General features: G+C 38.9%; 1 protein-coding gene across 5 annotated transcripts in view; it reads left to right on the top strand.

The window, feature by feature from the left end:
* The window catches only part of nckap1 (NCK-associated protein 1), a 30,433-nt gene extending 23,250 nt beyond the window's left edge, over positions 1-7,183 (top strand). For all 5 annotated transcript variants that reach the window (XM_044045202.1, XM_044045203.1, XM_044045204.1 and 2 more), the window contains 12 exons: positions 188-319; positions 586-804; positions 1,542-1,672; positions 2,119-2,216; positions 2,605-2,698; positions 3,091-3,173; positions 3,708-3,788; positions 3,896-3,989; positions 4,074-4,190; positions 5,402-5,511; positions 6,064-6,153; positions 6,822-7,183. In XM_044045202.1, the coding sequence (XP_043901137.1) occupies positions 188-319; positions 586-804; positions 1,542-1,672; positions 2,119-2,216; positions 2,605-2,698; positions 3,091-3,173; positions 3,708-3,788; positions 3,896-3,989; positions 4,074-4,190; positions 5,402-5,511; positions 6,064-6,153; positions 6,822-6,938 (1,366 nt within the window). In that variant the 3' untranslated portion in view covers positions 6,939-7,183. The remainder of the gene's footprint in view (positions 1-187; positions 320-585; positions 805-1,541; positions 1,673-2,118; positions 2,217-2,604; positions 2,699-3,090; positions 3,174-3,707; positions 3,789-3,895; positions 3,990-4,073; positions 4,191-5,401; positions 5,512-6,063; positions 6,154-6,821) is intronic.
* Positions 7,184-10,032: the final 2,849 nt, after the last annotated feature.

Genomic DNA, 10,032 nt, shown 5'->3' on the forward strand with positions numbered 1-10,032 from the left:
AAACTTGAAATTATTTTCTTGCGTCTGAGGTTCATTCCTTTTGTTGTGGCACTTACTGCAGTAAAATTCAGTGGTTTTACTCATGTATCTATAATATGTTCTTTTTGCTTTCTGCAAAGACCCACCATATTCTCACCGATCAGAAAAAGTTACATAATACCTGGTGGTTTTTTTTTTCTTCTTCCAGTCTGGACAAACTCCACACAGCGTTATCTGAACTCTGCTTCTCCATCAACTACGTTCCCAACTTGGTGGTGTGGGAGCACACGTTCACACCGAGAGAGTACCTCACCTCTCACCTGGAGATCCGATTTACAAAGTACGTCATTTTTACTTTAGATTTAGCTTCTTTATCTGCCTTCTAGGAATGACAAGAATCAATAGTCAGTGCGAGGAACAGTACATACTGTAAGTATGCAAGTGGTTTGAAAGAAGAAAATATACTCACTACTGATAAATGTTTAAATCTGTTTACATTTTTATTATTAATAAAAACTTTACAGATTTTACTGATTCATATTTTCGCTAGGTTTCTAATGTGCTGTTGCTGAACTGACATCTTGGCATCTTTCCGTTTTTCTCCAGGTCCATCGTGGGGATGACCATGTACAACCAGGCTACCCAGGAGATCGCCAAGCCCAGTGAGCTACTGACCAGCGTCCGCGCCTACATGACTGTGCTACAGTCCATAGAGAACTACGTCACCATTGACATCACCCGGGTCTTCAACAACGTCCTCCTGCAGCAGACGCAGCACCTGGACAGTCACGGGGAACCCACCATCACCAGTCTCTACACCAACTGGTAGGTTCACCTGTAAATCTACAAATTGTAACCACAAGCATGTTGTAAATGAAAGAAAAAACATCTTTAAAAATGTTTAAATTAGGGTTATATCCAAACAAAATGATTTACTGTATGCATTAATGTCGATCATTCATTCATCTCCATTGTACTTCGGAAACAGATTTCCTGGTGTGAGGATACTCTTATTTATTTATTGCTCTCCGGATGGAAATCATTTCATTGTTACAGCGTTTTTTTTTCCACAGCTGGAAAATGCTTTTGTAGCACAAACATCTAAATGTCATGCTAAGTTATTTTGGCCACTAAAGCAGCGGGGCCCTTTTGTCATTAAAGTTCATGACTGTGGATATTATTTAGTTTTTTCTTTTACTTTGTTGTTGCATTCAGGAGTGCATGTTTAAATCCTTCAGTACTTGGTAACCCTTATTTTTAGAATTTAACCTGCCCAGTACCTAGAACATATACAGTGTGGTTGACTGTATGCCTTGTGGTGTTTAACAGATTTACTGTGCGCAGGAAGAGTCTGCACAGCCTAATTTCTCAATTGGTTTCCGGATTAAATAATTTGGAAATTATTTACACTCTCCACAAAAGAGTGTAAATAACGCATTTCTTGAATTACAGCCTCATTTCCGTAATTCATTATTTACACTCTTCTGTGAAGCCAGACACTCGGTGAAGGATGTATTAAAAAAATGTCTCACTCACTCACACAAAGTCTTTTGTGTTTTCAGGTACTTGGAGACGTTGCTCCGTCAGGTCAGCAACGGACACATCGCCTACTTTCCCGCCATGAAGGCCTTTGTCAACCTGCCCACGGAGAACGAATTGACTTTCAATGCAGAGGAGTACTCGGACATCTCTGGTACAGACACACATTCAGACAATTTGTATTTTCACAGGGGGGGATGAAGCGATGTTATGCGATGTGTAAACATAAGAATTCTTTGTGGTTTTTCTTTTCCTTTCAAAGCAGAACAGTGCTGTTCTAAAATAATACACATTTTTTAAATACAGTTTAAGCCTTTGGTGTTTTTCTTTGACTGATACGTTCAGTAAAAAGTTAGGTCAGTAATACTGAAGACTGGCTGTGATTTTCAAATTGAATGTGTTAATAATCAAAATTTATAAATTCAAAAACCTGATTTAAAAGATGCAGACACCAAAATTTGCCTCATGATTTTGTCTACATTCTAGCTAAATTAACTTAATACTGTGCTTCTCTTTTCCTTATGTTGACGTGTTATATTTGTTTTCTAAGGATTGTAAAATGAATCTTTTAATCATTTTTCTGTGTGTGTGGTTTCACAGAGATGCGTTCGCTGTCGGAGCTTTTGGGACCATATGGGATGAAGTTCCTCAGCGAGAGTCTGATGTGGCACATCTCGTCACAGGTCGCGGAGTTAAAGGTACATGCAACCAGCTGTGAAACCAAGTCCAACCCTTCAAATGGCTCTTTGATGTCGCAAGGACCAGACAAAATGTCCTCAATCTGACAGGTCAAACTGGTCTGCACAAACATAGAAGTCCCCTTTCTATATAGATTTAAGTTAAAACCAAACATGATCACAGCAGATAAGTTTCAATTAATGTATATTACATCACAGAAACATAGTTATTGCATATTTTTTAACCAAAAACACACAATTTCCAACTCATCTGCAGGTTTGTTTGCATATATGATCAATAATTGTCCCAATATTATGTCCTTTTTTTTTAATACAGGAAATGAAAGTCAAAAATCAATAATCAATAACTGCATGGACACTAACTGTTGTGCATTTGTCTTCCATTCAGAAACTGGTGGTGGAGAACATGGAGGTGCTGACCCAGATGAGGACAAGCTTCGACAAGCCTGACCACATGGCGGCGCTCTTCAAGAAACTCACCTGTAATTTCTCTCTCACACTCAAAACACGCACACATTCTCGTGAGCTTAGAACTACTGATGAAAAAACAACCTAAGGACTCTTTAAAATTTGTATGAAAAACACAAGTGAATATGTGTCAACATTAGCGGAGTGTTTTTGAAATGAGACATTGCCCCTGGTCATGTGTTGTGTTGAAACGAGTGCATCTGTCTACACACGGAGCGCTGTGGTCCCAAAACATTTGTATTTTAACAACCTGCAGACAAAACTCAACGTAGTGGTATTTCCTAGCGATTCTGCTCACTGCTGCTGCTGTTGTCAGTGAGCTGTTTGTGCAACAAGCTTAGTGTAAATCACTGTATTGATTAGTGTGGTATTTATTTATCACACTTGTTTGCCTGCCTCTTTGTAGCTGTGGACAGTGTTTTGAAGAGAATGACCATCATTGGAGTCATCTTGTCCTTCCGCTCCCTTGCTCAGGAGGCTCTGAGAGATGTAAGACACACACACACACATAACACCTTTCAAATCATGTGCAATAAACATGTGATATCGGGTAGAAAAATGTGTTTTGAAGGAATACAAAATGATGCAGTGAGGGGCCATTCACATGGAAGAAGCCAGAGAGTTCTAACCGAGGTGCTTCTCGCCTAAGAGCTGCTGTAATGACTGAAGTTGCTGCAGTCTCTCTGAATTCATTAACCAGCACCACTTTTCCCGTTTTGTTGTTAGATACACGTGTGAGAAAAAAAGAGAAAATTTGCGGTGTCTGTGTGCGTCCTCTCATTCACCTCGTCGCATTCCTTCCAAAAAGTAGAGATATTTTTGGACAAACCCAGAAAAACAAGCTCCTCTTCGACTCTCTTGTTTGTGCCTTGCATCTGACATGTGTCTCCAATACTGATAATAAATAATTGTGCAAAAGATGCTGCTTGGGAATGGCCCCTTATATTTCCTTGAAAATTACCTTTTTTTACATCTATACTTTTTAATATTTTCATGCTGCATCTCTTTCTCTCTCTCTGTCAGGTTTTATCTTGTCACATTCCCTTCCTCGTCAGTTCGGTGGAAGATTTCAAAGACCACATTCCCCGAGAGACAGACATGAAGGTGACACACACTCGCAGACAAACCTGTGGTCAGCATTGAGACGATGTTCCCTCCTCTCCTGGCGTTCGTGTGAATATCCTGTCTTGTGTTGTTTTTTTTGTTTCCAGGTGGCCATGAATGTCTACGAGCTGTCATCCGCTGCAGGTCTGCCCTGTGAGATCGACCCGGCTCTGGTCGTGGCTCTGTCCTCGCAGAAAAGTGGTGAGACACAAACAAGGCAGTAAAACCTGAATATATCTTCTACATGTGGCATCACCTGATGACCTCCTTCATGTGCCTGTGCAGAGAACATCAGTCCAGAGGAGGAGTATAAGATTGCCTGCCTGCTGATGGTGTTTGTGGCTGTTTCACTGCCAACGCTGGCCAGCAACGTCATGTCCCAGTACAGCCCCGCCATTGAAGGTAGGCTATTTTTAATTAAATGAATCATTTTATTTTAAATCACTGCTCGCTCAGATTATGGTATGTCCTGTTTTTTGAGAGCACAATATCAATTTTAGAGGATTTCTTCATACTGGCTACAAAGACTCAGTTGGTCATCATAGGTCAAAGTGACCGTGACCTTACAAATCTTAAATTGTCTTGTGGCTGTGGCCGCTTGAAAGTCATATTCCTTTTAAGTGAACATGTTATATAAGCCTGAAACAGTCAAGACTAAAACTGCATTAAAAATTAGACTATTCTCACATTTAAGAAGCAAGAAACAAAAAAAAAAGGTTTTGTTTTGTTTTTTTAACAGAAAGACTCAAATGAGTTAATGCTTACCGTAGTTGTTGCTGTTTAGTATTCTGTCCTTGGACTAATCCATTGACTGATCGCTGTGGAGAGTCTGAGAGCAGCGCGGGAGAAAACACTCCACATTGTCGAGAACATAATCTACTGCATCTGCTCTGCATGTCAATGAGGCTGACCCCGTGGCCTCACATCGATTCATTTGTGTGCACACAAATCACATCACAGTCTTCATTACTTATTCTTTTTCAATAATGAAAATACCAAAGGACAATTTACTCCCGTGACCTGTTTAACCTTATTTATTTCACTAAAAAGATTCATCCAGTTAAATAAACCTGATCTTTTGTTTTCTTTTTTTCTGCCGCAGTTAAACAGGTATCGAAGAGTTTCGTCACTCAACAGTGAATTATGAAAACATTGGCTCCTAACAACCTTGAAATGAAAGGCGCTGTTGTTAATAAGGAACGGTTGAGAAGGATAATGACTTGTAATGGGCTCCTTCAGTGTTGGTATGCAGACTGAATATTGGTTTTCCGACGGCGGCGTCTCACGACAGTCAAACTAACCATTCTAAACTTATAATTACACTCGCATGTATGTATACGCTCATTTGTTATGCGTCTCACAAACACACACGTCTTTGTCCTTGATGAACACTCTGCTGTGACAGAGACACTGATGATGCTCGGCTCGTGCAGCAGGATACTTGTGAAGTGTCTTCTGCTGAGATTTGTCCAGAGGGAGCTGGTCTCAAAATTCTCCACTCCAACTTCTTTCTTTTTCTTAAAAAGACATTCTTACATGCAGCCCCTTTAGGACAGTATCAGTAAAAAAAAAAATGTGTGCACTTGTAACACAGTGTTTGCTGCCCCCTACAGGTCACTGTAACAACATCCACTGCCTGGCCAAAGCCATCAACCAGATCGCTGCTGCTCTCTTCACCATCCACAAGGGAAGCATAGAGGACCGTCTGAAGGAGTTCCTGGCTGTAAGACAAATCAATATTATTGAATTCTATCACATTTTCACAGTTTTCATTTCTCCACGTCAGTAACAGCCTCAGTCTGGGGAATTAGATTTTTTTTCCCACCTGATCTCTTTGACATACGCTGCTGAGTGTTTTTAGGGTTAAAATTTAAAAAATTCATATGCCACTCATAACTAAAATTAACAAAAGGGATTCAATGAAAGCTGAGAGAAACACATTTTTAAACACTCACATGTACCCTTTACTGTGAAGATAACCTATTTTTAGTGCTTTGATTTTTATGAAAAGTCATCGTAGTCACAACGTCACTGGTTTTGTTCACACACTTCTTCACGCATCTCTCTCTCTCAGAAACTCTTAGAAAGTACAAGAGCATCAGACACATCTAATAATTAGTAGCTGATAGAAAACAAGTCTGGTAAAAATAAAAAAAATGTATTTTTCTCATCATTCACAAATGTGCTTTGAACAGTGAAAACTAATTTGTTCCACGAAAGACTTTAGCACTATTCTAACACGTGCGTGTGTGCGTGCGTGTGTGTGTGTGCGTAGCTCGCCTCATCCAGTCTGCTAAAGATCGGTCAGGAGACGGATAAGATGACGACGCGTAACAGAGAATCTGTCTACCTGCTGCTGGACATGGTGAGAAAATGAAATAAAACTTTATTCATCTCTTTAGTCCAAACACTCAAGCATTTTGGACATACTGTAATAGCTTTTAACCACATGTGTGCATCAGGACAGCCTCTGGATCCTTGATGATGAAAAGCAGGCTACTCTAGCTGGAATAGTAGATTGTTGATTTTCAGGTTTCAATAAAATGTTCACGTTTTGCAATCGCAGCTCTCCATCCAGAGCTCCTCATCAGATGAGCACAGAGACAAATCTCTCTTGACACCTGTTTTATTGTCCAAATTTGATCTTATTTAGGTGTTTTTGCAGTGTAGGCAGTTGTTGCCTGTGCTGGAGTAGTAATAAATTCACCATAAGGACCTATAATTAGACGAGGTGGAGTGGAACAGCCCCCTTTCTTCTCTCAGAACTTCCACGTGATTGGTCAAAGTTTTTCATAATACAACAGATTTAATAAGTAACAAAAAATCTTGCCTACTGTACCTTTAAATGCTGCATATATGGCACACCATGGGGCATTCACGTGTCCTCAAGCAGAAGAAGCTATAACCCAAACTCCTCCAGTGTTTTTATTTTATTTACCAAATGCATCTGGTTGTCTTCAGCCTTAGACAATAAAAACACAGTGATTATTATTCATCTGACACTGTGTGTGTTTTGTGTTATTTGTGTCCCAGATCGTGCAGGAGTCCCCGTTCCTGACCATGGACCTGCTGGAGTCCTGTTTCCCCTACGTCCTGCTGCGAAACGCCTACCACGCCGTCTACAAACAGAGCATCAGCGCTAACGCGTAGGCGCACAGTAACCACGCGGCGAAGGCCTTCGATTCCACCGCGCCGTCTGCCACCTTGTACCACAACGAATACACACTAAGATCATACACTAAAGACAAACTAGAACACGCTAAACTATGTCGACGCGACCTCAACGCGCCATCCTGACAGCAGCAACGGTGTCGACGCGAGAGAATAGTGACACACTAACAGTATAGCATTTAAAAACAAGTCCACACTAAATACAGAACAAATACTGTACATTTGAAAAAAAAAAAAAATGCCAAAAGAACATGTAAAAACACACAAAGACGACAAAATAAACCTAAAAAAAAAAACATTAACACGCAGACTCACACTAGCTGGATGAAGTTGGGGATCAGTGTCTTTATTTTACTCATTGTACTTTTCTCATGATGTTGCCAGGGACCATAACCATAGCAACACATAATATACCATATGTTCGTTTGGTATAACAGAACAAAAATATAAATATATAGTTATATATATAGTTGATAATAAAATATTCTTTTTTTTTTTTAGTTTCGTTTGTTTGTTTTTGATGAGAGGTTTAAGATTTTTAGTGGTGACGGTTTGGATGCTTATTTTGGGAATGCAAATGATTCTGATGTGATGTGGGGTTGTTTTTTTTTTCTTTTTCTTGCTTTTATCAATGAGGGCGGGGTCATGTGTTCATAATGAAAGACCTGTTGCTTGTTAATGTAAGTTTACACACTTATGTATACATTATACACACACGCACACACTGACATCGTGAACATCTGTAAAACTACAAACACAAATTTTTCAGCATTTCATAGTAAACACACACACACGGGCAGAAATACATTTTCTTTTCTTTTTTTCTAGCTAGTCGTAACAATCTTTCTTTGTGGGTAAAGATATGATATCTGTATTCTATACTTTGATGTGAACTGAACTCGTCTGTTTTTAATGTTCTTGTTTTGTTCTTTTTACGACGATGACGACAATGATGATGACGATTTGCCAAATGTGTTGACACTAAAAAGTTGCGTATTAGGGCCGGGAAGTGGTGAAGTGTTTGGGAACATTAATGGGGGAAAAATGCCATTTTGAAATGTTTGGTTTGTCACTGCAGCAGCTCAGTAACACAAGAGGTGACGTGAGGACTTTTAAATGACTGCAGTGGAAATATAGTGTCGATCAGGAGGCCAGGTCCAGCAGGTGGCGCTCTTTTTCTTCAGTGGTGTAAAGTGAAAATACATTTTGAAAAAAAACAAGCGCAGAAGGACAAAATATAATTAAACTTTCTAACAAAGTTGGAAGTGAATGAAAAGGATGAAATGCTCAATTTTATCTTTTGATTGTGGGACAATTTGCTGAATTCTTGCATCAGATTTCTAACCGTTTGCAGAGATGTTAATATTTACACTCCACTGTCAGAAAACTGCAGATAACACTAAGTCCTAAAATAAAAAAAAAATAAACCTGTGCTGCAATAAGACAAAAATAACAAGTATTCACCTGGATGATGTTTTCAAAACGGTGTCCTCTGATGATGATGGTTACATTTTTCTTTTGTGAAAAGATGGACGACTTTTACAAAAATGTGGTGTCTTTATTTTTGAATGCGGCGAAGGCTTCATCCTGAGACACCTAAACAAAACAAATGTGTTCCTCTGTGTCGGCTCCTCTGCTCATGTACTAACAGCAGCTCAGACTGAACATGGCTCGCTCAGGACTGCACTCTCACCTGGGACGGTCTGAAAATGACACAGGAGCTGCAGAGTTTGTGATTCTACTGTGCATCTGTCCTGTGGTTTGCATTATAAGCTTGTGAGACAGATCTACAAGACACTTTTCTGCCATTTGATGTGGACTGGTGGTTGCTCTTTTTCTTTCTAACCTATTTTTGTGTCTCTAATTCCACCGTGTAACTTAAACGACATGAATAAAATAAAAAGTTTAGGGCTGTGTCAGAGCTGAGGCTCCCGCTTCCTGCCTCAGCTGAGACTGTGGTTCTCTAGTTAAACCATTTTATCACGGTGTTTCAGTCACGTGATTCTAAACTGAACTATGAAACGTGTTTGCTATGATGAACAAATAAGTCCTGTTGGTTTTGACTTAAAAGTGCCAGTGTGTAGTTAATAACAGTTAGTGAAATCCTCTGGTGAGACCACCATGTAACTACTGTGGCCTTTACATACCAGAGAGCACATGGGCATATAGTTCAAACTAAATTACCCAGTTAATTAAAGTATCAACGTAAACTACAAAATACAGCAGCCACACCATGTATTAAATGTATTTTCATAATAATACAGTGCAGTTGTATAATTAAGGTTACAGCTAAAACTCATTGGTATGGAAGCCTGTTTCCAGAATTTGGAAATAAAATAATACATACCTAGCTCATAATTATAAGATACTAAGCCATAGTTTGAAGATACTGACTCAGTATCTCATAATTATGAGCTGTTAAGTCAAATTTTGATTTAGTAAGTCATAATTATGGCAAAGTATCTCATATTTATGACTTACTAGAAGATTTTTTTTTTTACTTTCAAGTGTCAGAAACAGGATCCCACACATTGATGTGTAAACAACCTTTTTATACAACATAGAAACTATCAGGTAGCCACATTTAAGTGTTACATCCAATGCAATCATTTCTGAATCTATCAAGCTGATTAGAAGCCAATAATTATGACATGATCAATGCGTTCTAATTTTAAATGTGCAAGAAACACTTTGAGGAAGGAAGTGACCTCATCAAACCAGAAGACTAAACCATCTGAAAGAAAATATAAATTATTATAACTCCAATAACTAAAGGGAGAAGAGACATTAATTAATAAATAAAGGCAAACTCAAGTGTAGCTATGAAAGCGTGTGACTTATTCAGTGATGGTTATGTGTGTGATTTCAAATATCAAATTAAAACACCATTTCGTCCAATCTGCAGCAGCACCTGGAGTTTTCTGTTCGTATGATGTCATGATTAGTGTTTTATTTTTACATAGGTGTGTGTGTCATATCAAAGCAAGAAGTCAAATATGCTCAGCCAACAAGCCGTTCAGAGCACATTACTTCTATAATGTTTGTGATTATTAGATATCAAACTAAATTTTAA

This window comes from Solea senegalensis, linkage group LG15, assembly GCF_019176455.1.
Source record: "Solea senegalensis isolate Sse05_10M linkage group LG15, IFAPA_SoseM_1, whole genome shotgun sequence".
NCBI classification, from domain to species: domain Eukaryota; kingdom Metazoa; phylum Chordata; class Actinopteri; order Pleuronectiformes; family Soleidae; genus Solea; species Solea senegalensis.